The 19,999-nt window shown below is 40.1% G+C and overlaps 1 protein-coding gene across 4 annotated transcripts in view; it reads left to right on the top strand.

Moving 5' to 3' along the window:
- Positions 1 to 19,999, top strand: part of FRY (FRY microtubule binding protein) — a 425,432-nt gene that overhangs the window by 303,051 nt on the left and 102,382 nt on the right. For all 4 annotated transcript variants that reach the window (XM_061133663.1, XM_061133660.1, XM_061133661.1 and 1 more), the window contains 5 exons: positions 234 to 366; positions 5,137 to 5,244; positions 14,135 to 14,393; positions 16,063 to 16,245; positions 18,544 to 18,630. In XM_061133663.1, coding sequence (XP_060989646.1) covers positions 234 to 366; positions 5,137 to 5,244; positions 14,135 to 14,393; positions 16,063 to 16,245; positions 18,544 to 18,630 — 770 coding nt within the window. The remainder of the gene's footprint in view (positions 1 to 233; positions 367 to 5,136; positions 5,245 to 14,134; positions 14,394 to 16,062; positions 16,246 to 18,543; positions 18,631 to 19,999) is intronic.

Raw genomic sequence — 19,999 nt, 5'->3', positions numbered from 1 at the left:
TAACACCCAGTACATGCGGGCACTATGTTAAGAGTCCTGCAGATAAGAGATTAGAATTAGAATTAAACTCTGCTAAATAGACTGGTCTAATTAGCAGAATTAGACTCTGCTTGAAGAATTCATTGACTCACAGGAAGTCTTCAATAAAAAATACATCACTGAGGACAAATAAACTGGTAATTCACTCTTTGGTAGATTTAGTCAAATGTGTGACTGTAACGCATATTTTTCAGGCATGTCATTATATTACTCTCAAGTACGGAAAGCTGTGGACAACATTTTAAGGCACCTTGATAAGGAAGTAGGAAGGTGCATGATGCTGACTAATGTCCAGATGTTAAACAAAGAACCTGAAGACATGATCACGTGAGTATAAATGAGGACTGAATTCTCAGGGAAGGGTTAATGAACCAAAGGACACCAGCAGAGATCTTTCTCCTTTAATTTGTATATTGTTCTCACCTTAGAATCAGCTCTAAGAACTGTTGTTGTTCAGTCGTTAAGCCGTGTCTGACTCTGCCACACTGTGGGCTGCAGCACTCCAGGCTTCCCTGTCCTTCACTGTCTCCTGGAGTTTGCTCAAATTCCTGTCATTTGAGTGGGTGATGTCATCCAACCATCTCATCCTCTGCCACCCTCTTCCTTTTGCCTTTAACCTTTCCCAGCATCAGAGTCTTTTCCAGGGAGTCAGCTCTTCGAATCAGGTGGCCAAAGTATTGGAGCTTCAACTTTAGCATCAATCCTTCCAAGGAATATATGAATATTCAGGATTGATTTCCTTTAAAGAAGTGTTAGGGATATTAAAAACATAGTTTGATAATATTTGGCTAACTGTAAAAGTAAAGTCAAACCCAAGATTGATCTTTTTTTGGCTGTGTTTCAAGTATCATTAGGCCAGTAAGTTAGAAAATGGGCCGCCCAAGACTTTCTCTGGTCCACAATTTTCAGAAGTGATGTTTTGCTCCCAAGCCCATGTGCAATAGCAACACCACCAGTTTACAGTCATACCATCTTTAAGAATCACAAGTTCACTTGTTCCTAGTGAGTATTCCTGAAATGTGAGAGTTAAACCTGCTTAATATTCTCTATGTAACCATGTCATAGAAATACTGGATTTTGAGAATGTATTTGTAGCTTAAAATGTAGAAATCAGATGTTCTTAGCCAAAATCTGAGATCTAGATTTGTAATTAGTGCTCTTCATTAGAAACTCACACCATTTGTATTTGCTACCTTTGATTGCTTATGGCAGAAACATGGATTTGGTTGTGACTTTTCATTTTAAGAAAGTTTGGACTTTCTTGAACTGTGAATTAAATTATATTTGGCACCTGTGGCATAAATTTCTAAAAATATAATTAGAAAAATTTTCTTTGTCACTTAGCATGTTTGCTCAGTCGTGTCCAAATTTTTGCGACCCTCTGGACTGTAGCCTGCCAACCTCCTCTGTCCATGGACTTCTCCAGGCAAGAATACTGGAGTGGGTTGCCATTTCCTACCCCAGGGGAACTTCCTGACCCAAGGATCAAACTCTCATCTCCTGAGGCTTCTATGTTGGCAGGCTGATTCTTAGCATATCCAGTTCTAAATATCACCATTAGCAGGAAGGTTGTTACCTATGTAGGAAAGTTCATGTTATCAATGTGTATTAACGTTAGTATTTTAAAAGCAAAGTACAGTGAAACAAAACATGATAAAATAAAGTTAAAAATACAGAATTATTTTTAATGCATATTTAGCAGTATGGCAAGTTAAAATGAAAACCTCCTCTTAAAGAGCTCCACTTAAAATCTGTAGCCATTCCTTGATTCAGGGTGATTTCTTTCAGAGTTTCCCAATGTCAGCACAAATATATATTTTTTGATTAAAAATGGATTATACAATGTGTATTTTCCTGTAGCTTGCCAATCATTTGATTGAAATGATATGGAGTGCATGTTGCTGTAGACTTTTCAACCGAAATGATAGCAGAATTGATAGTGACCAAAGTTAATAACATTGAATATCTTGTCTACAGTTCTAGTACTTATCTTACAAATTGCCAGATTGTCCATAAACCTTTAACTTCCTTATTATGCACTCTTTGAATATGTTTAAGCAATTTTCAATTGATAATGTAGAAGATACAAGAAGTGCTTTTAAAACTTCTTCCATATAGTCGTTTCCTTTGAAAACAGTCAACAAATGAAAGATGTTTGAAAGAAAACTTTGAGGGACTTCTCTGGCGGTCCAGTGGTTAGGACTCCATGCTTTCACTGCTAGGGACATGAGTTTCATCCCTGGTTGGGAAACTTAAGATCCTGCAAGTCATGTGGTGCAGCCAAAACAATAATAATAATGATAAATAAAGAAAAACTATGTTTGTGATGCAGAGGTCATAAAACAGGTCAGGACTAAAACAATATATTCAAAACCTTAAAAGGGTACAGGTTTAAATGTAAGTGTAAACATTTCATTTGTATTTTAATAATACCTCAAACCTTTTCTAAGGTGATTCTTTACTTTTTCCTAGTCAACCATCTTAAGACCCTCAAATTGGGCTAGAAAGAATTTTTGTGCTAGGCTTTAAAGCAGACCCTTGAGTGGAAAATATTTCATGGCTGCATTTCTAAAAAAACAAGGAGAAACATTAGAGAATCATGTAAGTATTTAGGGAAAGAGAGTTGAGGTCCACACCATGCTAATGGAAACGGTTACTGGAGTTGGTAATTGAGGTTGATCCAGGCCTTGCATAGGGTGTGAACTTGAACATGAAGCATTCTGTGTTGCTGTTTCCATTTCTCATCCCTCTTGTGCTTTATGCTGGCAAAAATATTAATAATGGTAAATACAATAATATGATTGTTAATTATATGATGTCTGTTAATAAATACTATGTTATTTGGGGCTTCCCAGGTGGCACAGGTGGTAAAAAAAAAAAAAAAAAACCCACCTGCCAATGCAGGGCACACAAGAGACACAGGTTCGATCCCCAGGTTTGGAGGATCCCCCTGGAGTAGGAAATGGCAACCCACTCCAGTATTCTTGCCTGGAGAATCCCATGGACAGAGGAGCCTGGCAGGCTACAGTCGCATGGGGCCACAAAGGGTCAGACTTGACTCAACACACACACATGTTATTTGGGGGACTCATCCACCTCGTATAAAAGCCAAGGGGGTGAGGAATGCAGTAAAAGGAAGCCAGGCACCACTGAGAGTTTCTAATCTGGGCTCACTTTATCAGCTGGGAATTCTGTCTGGCAGAATTTGTCATACACTTCAGGCCAGGCAGGGTCAATCTGTTTTCCGACAGATAGGAAAGTAATCCCAGGTGTTTAAAACATCTGGAGAGCATGTCAGGAGAACTATTGAAATGACTCTGTGTCACACACGAGCACTCACATCAGTCACCAGGCTCTAACTCTGTCCAGCCGTCACAGATATCATTTGAAGTCTGCTCCTTCCTTCAGTTGATTGGAGACCACTCTGCAGAGTCTGTGTACATCCCCCACAAAATGACTATGGAAAAAGAGAAAATAATCTTATGACTTCCCACAAAAACAAAGTAGTTTAGAAATGACAGATGTCTTATTTTTCACATAAATAGTTTTATATTCATTCCTAACAAAGTTACAAACACATAGTAAAAAGTAGTCACAGAGCAAAATTGCTGTCCGATTATCCTCTTTAGCTTACAGAGAGCATGGATTCTGCTCGTTACATTTCTCTTCTGACACAGAATAGAATATACTGTTCCAGGAAAAAATTGCTTCTGTGCTACTTTGTATTTTCATTATTGTGTCCTAGGACTATGTTAATTTGATGCTAATTTTACATTTATTCTCAGAGGAGTAAGTCAGAATTTAAATATGCTGTTTTATTTTATCACTTAAGTTATTTGAAAGATTTGATGTGTAACTGAGTTTTCCCATAAAGGTTATTGATAAAATATGTGGTTAAGAATCAGTTACCTACTTAAACTAGTAAAACTTTAAATAATTTATCACCAAATTTATATTTTCCCTTCAGATTTTACAGCAGAATATAGAAAGCCTTGTTCTTTGTTTAGTCACTCAGTCATGTCCAACTCTTTTGTGACCCCATGAACTGTAGCCCGCCAGGCTCCTCAGTCCATGGGATTCTCCAGGCAAGAATACTGGAGTGGGTTGCATTTCCTTCCCCAGGAATCTTTCCAACCCACGGATCGAACCTGAGTTTCTTGCGTGTCCTGCATTGGCAGGGAGATTCTTTACTGCTGAGCCACCAGGGAAGCCCCGTAGAAAACATCAATTAGCTTAGAAAGAGGAAATCTCCATAGAGGTCAGGACCATCAGTATAATTTTAACAATCAAAAATGGGTGCACAATTATAAACATTTCAGGATTTTACTCGACAATATGAAAGACTTATTTTTGGATGCACTAAAAAAAATAGCAAAAATCAGCAGTGGGGACTCTAAGAGAAGAAGCATAACTCATTAGAGAGAGACGCTTTCGGATTTCATGTTTGTTAGAGGCACCATTCCTTGTATATATTAAAATCCTATGTTTTCAGTGCTGAATGTAGGAGTGACTATAATACATTTCTTACATGCTGATGCATTTAGGCATTTTAGTAAATTCAGTATTTTTATTGCAGCCCACAGGGACCAAAACCTACAGAAAGCCACTGAATGGAAAGATATATGATAGAATGCTTCTGCTACTGGCATTTTCCTCTTCAGATATTTACCTCTGTCCAACATTTACATGTTCATAAGTTCTCTTAGAACTGGCCAAGCTATAAAGGGCATAAATATTAAGAATAACATGGAATTTTAATTTTAATGCTTTTTTGAAGCTAGCTGATGTTTGCTAAAACAAAAAATTTTAATTAAAAATGTATTATTGAGAATTCACAAACTAAATAAGTATAAAAGGAATTTTTAAAATTAAACTATCAAAGGATAGCTTTTGTGAGTTTCTATCATTTATACTTTTGAGGCTATTAAAGCTTAAAAGAGCGCTAAAATAGTTTTGTTTTTAAAAAATAATATGGAGCAGACACCAGGCGGTGATTCAGAAGGCCTTGATTCTAGTCTTTGTTTACATATTTGACCAATTTTTAAAAATGTTTTCACAACCTTTGACTTATGTTTAAACTTTGTCTTCACATTCCAGGGGTGAAAGAAAGCCAAAAATAGATCTTTTCAGGACCTGTGTTGCTGCTATTCCTCGACTGCTTCCTGATGGGATGTCAAAACTTGAACTTATTGACCTGCTGGCGAGGTAGGTGAGGACTGTGGTGGGCATTATTTGACCAAAATTGATTTTAATCCTTTGTCATGATTCCTAAAAGAATGATCATTAAAAAATGGACATTTAGTAATTCTCTGTACTGTCTAGCATGCCCAGGAAGAGTAAAGAAATGTTTTTGGTTTGGGTTTTTTTTTTTTAATTCCCATGCTCAAGAGGTTTAAAATACCATATAGAAGCAAAGACATAAGCACATAAGGTAAGTAGTAATCTGAAGCCTGAACTTCTGCAAATTAATGGCACACAAAATATGTGATACCTGACATCAGAGGGTAGGAGGATTACCGTGGTCTGGGGATGTCAGCAGGTGATTCCTAGAAGATGGTGGAACTTGAGCTGCCCTTGAAGGAAAGACAGAATCAGAAATGCAGAAGGAGTGACGTGAGGACAAGGACAGAGGCGGGACCAGGATATGAGATGAATCTGACCAGTAAAAAGTTCATTCAGGATCTGATTCTCAGTCTGAGACCCACACCCCTGGAGGGCCAAGAAACAGGGATCCCGCGCTAAGTTTTGTACTTCAGAAAGCTTCCAAAATCCGTACATTTATCCCTCACCATCCTCCATAAGAATGCACAGTCCAGCTTGAACCTCAGGTTAATTTGCTTTGAATGAAATGATATTATTGTAGTTAAGTAAGCTTGATTTTTCTCATGTTGATCTGAAGTTCTGGTTGACAGTTACACATGTCTTTAATTTAAAAATCATAAGTTACTTATAACCTGAATATATTTGGAAGGCAAAATCATTAGAAACAGGGTATGTGGAGAGGGTGGAAGAAAGTAGAAAAAAAATCATCATGTTTTGAAATAGAGAAGAAAAAGGAGTTTGGAAACCCCATGATAAAAAGAAATAGAAATAAGACTGGAGAGACTTATTTTCAACTAATCTTTACTACTAGCTGAGGTGTTTGGACTTGTGGAGAATAACATGATAAAAGAAAGTGTCATTTCCAGCTGGTTAATCTGATTAACGGTGGAAAGCCCAGAGAAGGATAACAGATATTGATGCTGATTGGATTAAAGATGTATTATGCATAACCTTATTTATCCACGGGGCTTCCCTGATGGCTCAGATGGCAAACAGTCTGCCTACAATGTGGGAGACCCAGGCTCAATCCCTGGGTTGGGAAGAACCCCTGGACAAGGGAATGGCAACCCACTCCAGTATTCTTGCCTGGCAAATCCCATGGACAGAGGAGCCTGGCGGGCTGTAGTCCATGGGGTTGCAAAGAGTCAGACACGACGGAGCAGCTAAGCACGTAGGCACAGAGGTTGGATTCCCAGTGAATGATGAACGTGGTGATTTGGAGGTGGGAGGAGCCAAGGAAGAAAGAGACCAAGATACCGTAAAGGACCATCCAGGCTAATGAGGAGTCTCTCCCAGAGTGATGGCAAAGACTGACAGTAAAGAAAAGCTGTGAGACAAGTGCCAAAGTCACCCCAAACTGCAGAGGCGCAGCCTGTCCATTTGCAACAGACAGCAGTGGGGAGGGTGGGGAGACCAGAAGACCAGTGTTACTATTTCCGCAAAAGAGAGGTGCTGAGCGAGAGGGCTTCAGGGGCAGTGTGGAATCAGGGGACAAAAGACTGCTCTCCATGGCCACTCAGGTTCCACTGAACCTATGTCTGACTCTTTGTGACCCCGTGGACTGTAGCCTGCCAGGCTCCTCTGTCCTTGGAATTTTCCAGGCAAGAGAATGAGGGGCCAGCATCTTGAAAGTTTTGGGGGAGGTGCCCCGAAATGGGAGCAATACTGATTCCCTTGGGAAATCTTGAATTTTGCTTCTCTGCTTTGTCATTTGACTAGCCAAGTGATCTAGACAACAGTATTTAACCCCTCAGCCTGTCTTTTCTCACAGGCCTGTTGAGAGGACTGTAAGACAGAAGACCTGGCAGCACTTGGTTAATCTGAAAGAAAATGTCAACAGGGAAAAGACAGTTATCAGTTAAAGTGAAATAGAAGCAAAGTTCACTTATTTCAGTGACTTTCTAATTGGTGATGATTATGTAACTAAGCCCTTTGACATGCTAAGTTTTTAAATGTCATGCAGCCTTTTGGTAACACCTCTAGTGCTCTTTTGCTGTAAATCTGAGTGGAAGACTCTTACCTCTGGAATCACCTTGATAGCCCTGTCCAGTGGCGCCTGGGTCTGCAGACCCTCTGTGCCTGGCATGTCAGGAGGGAATTCTGTCGGATGTGGTTGGAATGGCAATGCTATTTATAGTGTATCGTGTTTATTATTGTGTACATTCTTACAAAGCCCAAAGCAATGGGTCCTGTTTTTATGAGCGGAAAGAACAAATAAATATTCTTGAGAGTTCAAGTCTCAGGGCAAAGTTGAGAAGATGACTGGACTTATATGGGAAGCCTGTGAAGAGGCCTTTTTCATAAGCTTCAGAAGAAGCTGGAGGCCATTCTCTCAGGGGAAGGATAACTCAGAGAGCTGGCCCTCACACTGGGTCCATTAACCTGTGAGAAAACGGTCTCCTTCAGCTCTCAAGAAGGTCACAGGACAGAAGTGAAGGAGCTGAAGAGCAGTTAATGTGAGTTCCAAGCCTTCCCTCACTTTATTCCCCTACAATCCAGTCACATTTGCATTCAGTTGATTTCTGACATGGTCTCGTCAAAAAGGTGTGAGCCCTTTTAATTCAGACAGTCTCGCGGTCACATCCATGGTACATTTTTACCGGAGAAAAACTTGGTTTGCTTTATAATCGGCAAAATAAAACCAACTTTCATGCAGGCTCTGCTGCCTCTCACAGCTCAGTTCCCTGAATGAGTGTTGACTGAATATATATACTGATAAGGCCTGAAAGTTGTGTTAGGTTTTATTGGGGGCAAAGTAAGGGCTGTAGCCTGGGAGACAGCATTTCAGATAGCTCTGAGAAACTGCTCCAAAGAGGTCAGGGGAAGGCCAAGAATATATGTGATTTCGGTGAAGGGGAAATACGTGAAATCAAGCATATATTTTTTGCAGAAGGTTTTTGCTACTCTCCTGAAGGCAGCTGCTATTCATGAGGAGCACATGTCACCATGATGGATTCTCGTGCTTTTCCAGATATGAGGAGATATAAGAATTAGACTCATAAAATCTTCTCCTGAAAATATCTTACTGTCTGAAGGCCTGCTCTGCCAGTTTTTCCCAGAGCACACTGTGCCTCATTCCTGATCTCCATCCTGAGCTCCTTTCAGAATGTGTTGAAGGTCAGCAGCTGCAATGGCTCATAATTTGATCTTTGTAGAGGTAGATGGCAAGTGTCAGTCTTTAGTGACAGGAGTTTCAAGGATTTGTCCTCCAGAGGCTCCCTTCCCAGCAGTTCAAGGCAAAGTGAAAAGTCAAAGTGTTAGTTGCTCAGTCGTGTCCGACTCTTTGCAACTCCATGGGCTGTGGCCCGCCAGGCTCCTCTGTCCGTGAAATTCTCCAGGCCAGAATACTGGAATGGGTAGCCTTTCCTTTCTCCAGGGGATCTTCCCAACTTAGGGATCAAACTCGGGTCTCCTGCATTGCAGGTGGATTCTTTACTGTCTGAGCTACAAGAAAAGAAGAGGGGGCTTACTCTTCTCCTTGGCAATTGCCATCTTTTTTCTCTTTCACCTCCGGAATGTTGCCTGCTCTGCCCTTGACAACAGGAAGGACCTGTCACCCAACAGTCCACAGGCTCCTTTGTCACTTCCTGTTGTAGCACTCTAGTTGCATTCAGGGTTTGCTGACCCTCCTTTCAAAAATATGAAATAGGCTTGTGAGAATTAAACAATGCATACAAATCACTTAACATCAGGGCCAGAACACAGTAAGCTCTGAGCAAATGTTAGTTATTATTTTTAGGTATCTTTAAATCTGAATAACATACTATGCCACGATGTACAGTGCAGTTTCAAATACATGATGTTAGGAAAGTGGGCAAACATTCATTCCTATTTTCAGACAAGGAGCTTGAATTTCAGAAGAGTAAAAGTCAGTTGCTCAAATTTATAGAGTTTTCCTGAAATGGAATGGAAGTGACAGATGTCATTGGTTTTATGCAAAATGACAAACACATTTTATGCAGTGTTTCTTTTCAGTTGGTATAACTTTGAGGTCATGCATTCACAGTTCCACAATTTTTGGTGGTATCCGAAAAATAATTTACCATTCATTGTTGGTTCTTTAGCCTGTGTGTATATAGCAGAGGGTGGCTGTTTTGAGTAGCCAGGTGAGAACTATAGACTGAATCACATACTGCCTCAATAAACCACTTAATCATTTTTTTTTACTTTATAATTTTATCTTACTAATTTTTTAACTTTTTATTTTGTACCGGGGTATTGCCAATTATGGCAACTCACTCCAGTATTCTTGCCTGGGAAATCCCATGGACAGAGGAGCCTGGCAGGCTGCAGTCTATGGGATCGCAAAGAGTCAGACATGACTTGGCAACTAAACAATATAGCCAATAAACAATGTTTGTGACAGTTTCAGATGAACAGCGAAGAGACTCAGCCACACATTACATGTATTATACATGTCTCCATTCTCCCTCGAGCCCCCCTCCCATACAGGCTGCCACATAACATTGACCAGAGTTCCCAGGCCTACACAGTAGGTCCTTGTTAGACCACTTCATCTTATTTCTGCATTTTAATTGAGATGTAGTTCAAAGCACTGTAAATAGTGGAAGCTCGTTCCCTTAACACCTTAGGAAATTTCCACTGCTTCTGGTGTGAACATTGCAGAGGTTAACAGTCCACTTGTCGGCACGTGTCGCTCCTCTTAGAAACCCTTGTCTTTCTCTGGGCTTTCCCTTCACAACCAGTTCTTCCCCTTCTGCCCTTGGGGATGTTGTAGACCAGCTTGTCCCTCACATGCCTGATAACCTTTGGTCAGTCCTGCCAGAGTTGAAAGGAGGCTGTCTTTCCTAATGGAGCTTTTCTTCTGGGTGTAGTTTGTGAATTTGTAATCACTCCCAGTGCACCGCCAGCAGCAAAACTCTTCAAAGCGACTGAGCCTACTCCACCTGAAGTGGAGCTCACCTTTATGGAAGTATTTTTGGTTCAGTCGTTTGTCTGGTCTGACCAATGAAGAAGGTGACCTTGCTCAGGCTCTGGGGTTTCCCCACTTTACCCACATCCTTACTCAGCGTAAGTGCCCCAGTGCTCATACTACGCCCCTGGCCCGGATCACTCCAGGCAGGGCCTCGGGACCATTGGCCGTGGCCACCTGTTGAATCAGGACACACTGGTCCCTGTACCCCATGCCAGCTGCCAATGGAGAGGGGCACAAGGGGATGACACATGCAATTGACGTTGGCAGTAGCGGTTTTTTGGGTTTCTTGTGTCATGGTGGAGTCCTTTCAAGCCCTGTCGGTGGTCTTGTGTGGAACCATATACCCGTGACCCCATTTTTGGCTCCTGGAAACCAGATCAGCTTCTTAGAAATTTTCCCTCAGGTCCCCCAAGCTGGTCAGACTTCCTGAGTTGCCTTCTCTAAACATCTCTCTTCTCTCTCAGTTGCAGCCTCCGGATTCTCACAGGACTGTCATTTATTGTAATCACAGGTGTTTATGTTACAGGCAAGAACCCGTCCTTTTCTGGTTTCTCAGTGGGATGGCCCTGCCGGGGTTTGGGGCGCCCTTTCCTCAGCCGCTCCTCACTCACTGGACCAGGAGGCTGCAAGTAGGTCGGCCAGCACCACACAGCCTTCCGGCACTTCCTGCATCCTCGGGATGGCTGAGCATCTTTCTCGTTTACCTCTGAGTCTTCTTTTCCTTTTGAGTTAGCTAAAATCTTTTCCCCACTTTCTCTTTTATAATATTCAATCCCATGTGCTTCACAAGATGATGCTGTGATTATCTGGTTAAAAATCTAACAGAAGTGAAAATGAGAAAGTTCTGGGTGGAAGCAGCTGCAGTTGTTTGTGATCACACAGCTCCATACTCAGACTCTCCAAGGAACGGCATGGGGTGCGGGGGTGGGGGGACCCCAACCCTTCTCGCAACTTCTTCCTGTTCTCTCTCACCTACTGCCACTCAGTCTTGCCTTGATACGTTATTTTCACCCCATCTCAGTTCCGTGACACTGGACCTTTTTCTTCCACAAACATTCCACTTCTGTTATCAACTGGGCCTTTTATTCCCAAAGCTCTCTCCCCTCCCTGGTCCTGTCTGTTCGTACTCCAGGAACGTTTTTGAGTGTTTTCACCAGTCAAGCATGTGAATACCGTTATTTCAAGAGCAGTGGCCACCAAAAATAGCAAGGGCTGCACCAACTTCAGGCTCTCAGAGTCCTTATTATGATCCCACACTGTCAGTTTAAAGTGAAGACAGATTCCAGATTGCAAATTGTGAATGATGACAAAGTGAGATGAAGAGTAGAGTGAGTCTCATGGGAAATCAGAAAGTACTGGAACTTCTTAAAAGGTTCATCTAAATGGACCATGCCGTGGCTTTTTTCTTGACTTTGACTCTAAAGAAAGGTGCTTACCTGATTTCTTACGTATAATAAAATAGCACAAACTGGGTGGTTTCTATAACAGAAATGGATTGAAATACAAAGGAAGTTTGTAATGTCCTGCCTTAGTCCCTAATTAGAAGCCCCAGGTTTAAGACCTCTGTGTGTTCTTTTAGCAACTGTGATCTGCTTGATAATTGCACACTTAATAGCAAGTCTGCCCTAAAGAATTAGCTTTTCCTTCTCAGCATCTTTGTAGAACTTGACTTGCTTTTAGAACAGAAAATACATCTTTCCTTCTTATGGATGAGCTCTCACCTGGTTATCTGGTCAAATTTGGACCAATTTGTGTACTTCATGTTCTAAAGCAGCGGTCCCCAATTTTTTTGGCACCAGGGATCAGTTTCATGGAAGACAGTTTTTCCACAGACGAGGCAGTGGGCAGGGGGTGGTTTCAGGATGAATCAAGCTCATTACATGTATTTATTTCTATCATTATTACATCAGCACCACCTCAGATCAATAGGCATTAGATCCTGGAAGTTGGGAACCCCTGCTCTAGAGAATAAGATGGGTATTCCATATCAAGTTTTTGAAATACTCTCTATTCAAAAATATGTAACTGTCCCAGACCTGTTTCGTGGAGAAAGCTTTGGACTAAAAATGAGAAGTCCTGAGCTGGAATCCCGGACTTTGCGAAAGTTCCTTAACCACTCTGGTTCACAATTTCTTTTTCTATTGGTTGAGGATATTATGTTCTACCTAAAGGTGGCTGTTGACTCAGCCACCTTCTTATTGAACACTCAACACTTCCAGGCTGCTGAGCCCTGAAAATTCTATATCCTAGGTATCTTCACTCTCCATCTCTCCCTTCCTCGCATCTTTTCTTCCTTGGGTCAGGCCCCCACCACCTGGTGCCTGAGTCACTCATGTAATGACCTCCCAGATGGTCTCTGCCCTCAGTCTTGTGACTTCTTCAAGGCACCCTCCGTATTCCTGCCTGATTTTTTTTTTCTCAGATGTGAGCCTCATCCTGTTCCTTCCCCCTGTAACTTTCAGAATCAGTTCATTTTCTTCCAGTAATAATAGCTCACACATACCAGGTGCTCACATGTACTCCGTGCGTGGTGCGGTGCTCAACACTGTGTGTGGATCCTCTCAGAGAAGCTCACAGCAGGCTTATGAGATACAAGTTCAGCTGTTATCCCAATCTTCCGATTGAGTCTCAGACGCTGAGAGGTTCAGCAACTAGCACGTGGTCACATAGCTGTGCATGACGGAGGCAAGACAGTGATCAGGTGTTCTTTTTCCAGAGTGCACACGCTTAACCTCTTAGTGCTATGTCATCTCCTTGGGTGGCCCACAGACCCTCTACCGAACCGCCCCTGTTCCCTCTCCAGGCCTGTCTCACGCCTTGCTCTAGCTAACACTCTACCTAGTAAACACAGCCAGTCTAAGGGCTGAATCTTAGAAGGGCCTCAAAAATGTGTGTGTATTAAGTAATTGAATGAGTAAATCTATAAAGCGTGATGTTAGCTCTAATGCCACATACCAATGTTGAGATTTAATATTATTGTATTCTAGCTTAAATCGCAAATACACGGTTATTTTTCAGTTGACAAACTCAAGATTTCTGAACTTTGGCATTATCAGCATTTTATTTTACATGAATTTTGATAGAAGCTTGCTTTCTTTTAATCAAAACACAGAAACTATCCTTATGCCATTCAGTGGGTGAATATTAAACTATGATATAGCCATAACATGGAATACTGATCATAGAATAAGCTGTTGAATATCAGCATTTTAGGCCAGATAATTCATTGTCATAGGCATTGTCCTGTGCATTGTAGAGTGTTTAGCAGCATCCTTGGCTTCTACCTCTACACAGATACCAGGAGCACCCTCCCAAGTTGTGACAACCAGTAATATCTCTAGTCACTGCCAAAAATCCCTTGGTTGAGGCAAAACCAGTTGAGGATAACTGACCTAACTTTTAATTGTTCATTTTCACTCCACTTCTGGATGAGTCCCTTAGTTTCTCCAGTACCATCTTGAAGAGTGGTAAGCTTTGATACTATTATAGCTTATTTTATAGTCAGTAATATATTAAAAAGTATGTACAGCTAAATGCAACATGGTACCTTGGATTGCATTCTGAAACAGGAAGGACATTAATGGAAAACTGGTGAAATCTGAATAAAATCTGTATTTTAGTTAATAGCATCAAACCAATGTTAACATCTTAGTTCTAATCAACTGCCATGGTTACATAAGATGTTACCATTAGGGGAACTGAGTGAAAACTGTCATACTATATTAGGTGAGGGTAACCCATTTTGAGACACAGATAAAGCAGAGCCTTACATGTGTTCCTTTATAGCTATAGAAGAAAAACTAGTAAATGACGTCATTGTCTTTATTCATCTTACAGGCTCTCTATTCATATGGATGATGAACTGCGACATATTGCCCAAAATTCTCTTCAGGGTTTACTTGTTGACTTCTCAGACTGGAGGGAAGATGTCCTATTTGGCTTTACCAACTTCCTGCTTCGGGAAGTAAATGACATGCATCACACACTCCTTGATTCGTCCCTCAAGCTCCTGCTCCAGCTGCTCACCCAGTGGAAACTGGTCATACAAACACAAGGAAAAGTCTACGAACAGGGTAACAAAATCAGAAATGCAGAGGTAATTTTCACCCTCTTCCCATTAATTGATGTTCTTTTACAGAGTACATATATATATAAGTGGCAGCCCAAAGAACCTTCAGGGTTCTTATTTTCAGCTACCTAGGAACTTTCTTTCAAGGGGTGACCCTGAGTTTTTCCATCTGATTAAACTGTGACCAATAAACTCAGGGCATGATTATGTCACATCAGGTTAGACTTATTAACAAGGCATTTAGAAAGTAGAAATTGTTTTCTTTCAGAGAATTAGGTTTCAAAAACTGTTTGTAAGAACAGATGACCATAGGGAAGAGATAATAGAGGTGAATGTGGATCTAGATATAGATCTGGAGATGAATCTAGGTATGGATATGTATCTAGATATGCATATAGATCTAGAGCTGAATATGGATATGAATTAGGACTTAGAACTGGATATGAATGTGTGTACGGGTCTAGATATAGATATGAATCTAGAGCAGATATGGATATAGATATTGGTATGAGTCTAAGGCATATGAATATAGAGGTGGAGTGGATTATAGAGGTAGATATGAATATGAATCTAGAGCAGATATGGGTATGAGTCTAAGGCATATGAATATGAGTATAAATATGGAGTTGGATGTGCATTATAGAGGTTGACGTGGATATGAATCTAGAGCAGATACGGGTATAGATATGAATATGGATATAGGGTTAAATGTGGATATATAAAAGTTAGCTGCCCACCAGTTTCTTTTGTCCCTAGTCAGCCACAAATTAGTTGCTTTCTCCACTATCCAGAGAAGAAAGTAGTCTTGTGGTTTCTTTATTCTTTCATGCCTCAAACCTGAATGGTAAAAAAATAATGATAACATTTTGAAGAGCATTCCTCATTTACACTGAGGAAGAGTATAATCAGAGGAGAACCCAGGCAGCATAACTTGGCATTGGCAATGAGCCCAGAGAGGAACTGTCTGGCTGCAGAAGAGCTTAACTGAGGGTCTGAGGAATGTCAAGGCTGAGGAAGTATGAGAATATTTAGATCCCAGATGGGCTGACCTCAGAGAGGAGTTTCAGGGCATTTCTCCTTCCTTGTATCCTACACTCACCAAAAGATGACAAGGAGGAAAACAAGGGTTACGTATGCTTATAAAAGGAAGCTTGAAATGAAGGCGGAATCTGCCCCCTTGTCTGTTTGCTCTTGTTTTAGACTCACTTGGTTTGGGAACTTTCAGAACTCTTCTCATTAACGTGCAAAACCCAGATTAAAAACTAACATGAAAACAGATCACCAAATCTGATTAGAAAGTCAGCGTTTGAAACTTCAATTTAATAGTAACTAAAATAGAGAATTCACTATAGAGAATTTAAGTAAAACCAAATTAGGTCACTTTAAACATATAGGGTCATCTCAAATGGTGTGGATGGAAGCGAGTTTTATTCTTACTAATAGACTTTGAAAAGGTATTCCTTTTTAGAACTACCAAAGGGTTGATGGTATTCCAAAGTTAGTAAGTAGTCTAAAAACAAAAAGGGGTCTGTGATATTTCATGAATAATAATGAATTCATAGACATGTCTGGTTCTAAGCCAGTGTAATTTATGTTAGTATTACAAGGTCAGATATGCCAGACGTACATAGAAGAATGGCGACTTCTTCCACTGTTGTTTTCCTGAACATAGAATTTTTTTTTCATTGCACGACAGCTAATTGCCAATGGCTCCAGCCATCGAATCCAGTCGGAGCGAGGTCCCCACTGCAGTGTACTCCATGCTGTGGAAGGTTTTGCCCTGGTTTTACTCTGCAGTTTCCAGGTGGCCACACGCAAACTGTCTGTTTTAATACTCAAGGAAATTCGAGCTTTATTTGTCGCTCTGGGTCAGCCTGAGGTATGGACTGTTTTTCTGAATTTTCCAATTCATATCTTTCAACAGTTTCAAAGTTTAAAAACTGTAAAGAATGCATTACTATTTTATGTACTTTCATGTCACATGATGTCAACAAGTAATTTTTGAAAGAGGATAGATTTTTAATTGTGAAATCGTACTCTTGATCTGCAGGAACTAAGTTATATATTCTGTGAGCAACAGAATAGACCATTCCTGATTTTCTATGAGATAGTGCTTTGGGAAGAAGTGAATCTTAGGATTCAGTAACAGAACATTTTCTTTCATAATGTTCAGTGTACATAGAATTAAGAAGTTGTTATTACATTTATAGTAGAGAATGAACTTGAGAAAACAATGCATTCCATTTAGAATGAGCAAAGTATCAAACATTCTAGCTTACTGAAAGTTGTTTAATCACAATAGTGGTACAAAAATGGCATCACAAGAAAACATGTCCTCTTGAGACAAGAGAAATGAGCTGATTAATTAATTAATTAATGATTGTCACCAGCTATTCTTCTGCACTTGATCAAGTGCTCTATTCCCTTGTTTAGGTTAAGGGCTAAGGTTAAGGTTCATTGCCTGTCGGCACACGTGGCCAAACCCTATCCATAAGTTGGTGAAAGAAGGACATACTTCACATGCTTATTTAGAAAAATGCTACTTTCCATTTTCTTGTTTTTAATCACTAATCTTGGTCTTATGATCCTCAAAATGATCATTGTCTTTACAAAATATTTTCAGTGTATCCCAGTTCTTTCTGTTCACATTTCTACCGCAAGCTTTCTGATGTGTTTTAGGACATCTTTGGGATCTAGTGAACGGATTTTGATAAACCTTCATTAAGTCTCTATAGTAATAATGATAATTATTATTGTGAGTCTAATAATTACCTGCGAATAACCTCAGGTATAACCTCACAAGAACCTGAGAATCAATACTGTGTTTGTTCCCATCGCACAGATTCTTAGAGTGAGGTTTAGGGAGGTTAAATGCCTATTCCTAAAATCAACAGCTAGGATGTGGCAGAGCTAGAATTGAAAACCATATTTATAAATGCCTCTAAAGCCCAGGTTCTTTGCTACTTCAGCAAGCTTTGTTAAGTATGCTTCTCATATGGTACTTTCTTTAACCAGCCACAGCTGGTCTTTTTGGTGTAAGTTTTTTTATTGAGTACAAGCAACATATAACATTATTTGTTTCAAGTGTACAACATTCCATAGTTGTTTATATTGTGAAATGTTCACCACAACAAGTAAATAACATCCATCACCACTCATGGCTACAGGATTTTTTTTTTTCTTGTGGTAGATTTTAAGATCTACTCTCTTAGCAACTTTAAAATTTGCGATATGGTATTGTTAACTCTCGTTGCCATGCTGTATATTATATCTGTGTGACTTATTGATTTTATAGCCAGAAGTTTATACCTCTTTTATTCCTTTTCCCATTTTGCCACCCCTCCCCCAACCCCTGGGAACCAATTAATCTGTTCTCTGTTTCTGTAAGCTTGGTTGTTTTTTTGTTTGTTTTTTTCAGCTACAACTTTTTTGAAATCATTCTCATTCATACCCGAGTATGAATGAGGACATTCTAAGTGAGGACATTCTGAAGCTTTCCTATAAGGGTTCTAAGTAAATGATTTGATATTTCTGAGCCTCTCTATGTTAAAGAATGGCAAATATACACATGTTCATGTGTATACGCACTATTCATGTAGAAGAATTTCCTGTAAGATGTTTTCTCTTGTGCTTTTTTCCAATTTGCTTCTTTTACCAAATAGCTGTGCCCAACATAGGGACCACAGAGAGGGTGCAGTCAGTCTCCAGTGCACTTTCTTTGGGACTGAAATTCAATCACAATCAACAGTTAATGTTGTTTTAGCAGATCAGTGACTCAAGTATGTGGCCTTATCATGGTCTGGCAAAGCATACTCTTGTGGCTTTTGCATTCCTTAAAATTAATGACGACCTGAACACTTTAGCAAATAAGGTGTGATCCTGAGGTTTAGATTCCAGTCTCCATAACTGTATGTACATGAGTTTTTGAAACTGAAGTGTCTTTTCAGTACAAGGTCAAATTGGAGCTCAAATCTTCTTCCACTGAAACTTGTAAGACTAAACTCAGAACCACAGGGAGTTTTACCCACTAACTTTTACACCTTGGCACTCACTTTTCTGTGAGAAAACCCTTATCACTACCTTGCAAGCTCTTCTGCTTCTTGTACTGGACAAAGGCGGTGGGGAGGGTGGAAGGGCTCATTTTCCCACGGAGAGTAATCTCCTCCCTTCTGTACAGGACGATGACAGACCTATGATTGATGTCATGGATCAGCTAAGTTCTTCCATCCTCGAAAGTTTTATTCATGTAGCAGTTTCGGATTCAGTAAGTACACATTTGATCCTGCTTGCTGATAATCCTTAAGTATAAGCTCTGGGCCTCTCTGGAAAAGAGATATGGAGAAAAAGCCATGTAGGGGTTTTATGTCAGGTTAATAAACTGACACAGATGTACTTAGGGAAACAAGACTTAGTTTTTTAGATACTAGCTCTGGAGACCTTCAGATAAATTTAAAAGAAAATTTGTGAGACTTCCCTCGTGGTCCAGCGGCTAAGACTCTGCATTCCCAATGCAGGGGGCACAGATTGGATCCTGGTTGGGGAATTAGATCCCACATGCTGCAACTAAACCCTGACACAGCCAAATAAGTAAAAACATTATTTAAAACAGAATTTGAGTCTAAGGAAGATAGATAAAAATTTCACAAATTGAAACTTCAGAAATTGCTCAGGATCCTTTAAAAAAATTATTGGTTTTATTTATTACACTTAAAGCTTTATATAGCCTGTATTAGTATGGTGCTTTACAGCTTACAAGATGCTTTCACAGCTGTTCTCTTTTTTGAATAGAAACTCAAAAATGATGAGGACGTCGTTACACAGCATGTTATGGCCTGAACTTGACCATATCTGGGCTCTGAGCGTAATAGAGCTTAACACACGCTGCTACACAAATACATTCTTTGTCTTATTTTATTTTTTTAAATTAATTCTTATTGGACAGTCTTTGTTTTAAAGAGCATATTGGCAACTTTTTAATTTCTGATCAAGTAGAAGGGAAATTGAAATGGATTTTAATTACTTGATTTTAAAAAATCAGTATAGCACAGTAATTAGACTTGGATTGATTTTAGTTAAATAACTGAAGGGAGGCAGAGCAGATCTGTAGAACTGACATTGCTGATGCCCCTTGTGTATTCCAGGCAAATAATTATAAATGAAGAGAAGCATATTTGACAAAGAGCTATAAATAAATATAAACGCTAAAGGCATTTGTGAGCTTTTCTAACTGAGATTGAACAGAGCTTCCTATTTTTAGCAGCCCTATTCTAGCTTGTGGTTGTAATATTAACAGTAATTATTGAAACTAATGGAATTACTAAAACTATTAGCCAAGCAATGCAGACCTGAACAGTAGTAGAATAGTGCTACCTCCCTCGTGACTCAGTGGTAAATAACTGCCTGCAGTGCCGGAGACCTGGGTTTGATCCCTCAGCTGGGAAGATCCCCTGGAGAAGGAAATGGCAACCTACTCCAGTATTCTTGCCTGGAGAATCCCATGGACAGAGCAGCCTGGTGGGCTACAGTCCACGGGTTCACACACAGTCGGACACAACTTAGGGACTAAACAACAACCACCACCACCTCTTCGTTTAGAAATTCAGATTGCTTTTACACTGAATAAGACCATCAGG

The sequence above is a fragment of the Dama dama genome, chromosome 30 (genome assembly GCF_033118175.1).
Source record: "Dama dama isolate Ldn47 chromosome 30, ASM3311817v1, whole genome shotgun sequence".
Lineage (NCBI taxonomy): Eukaryota > Metazoa > Chordata > Mammalia > Artiodactyla > Cervidae > Dama > Dama dama.
This window is presented reverse-complemented; position numbering and strand designations above follow the sequence as displayed.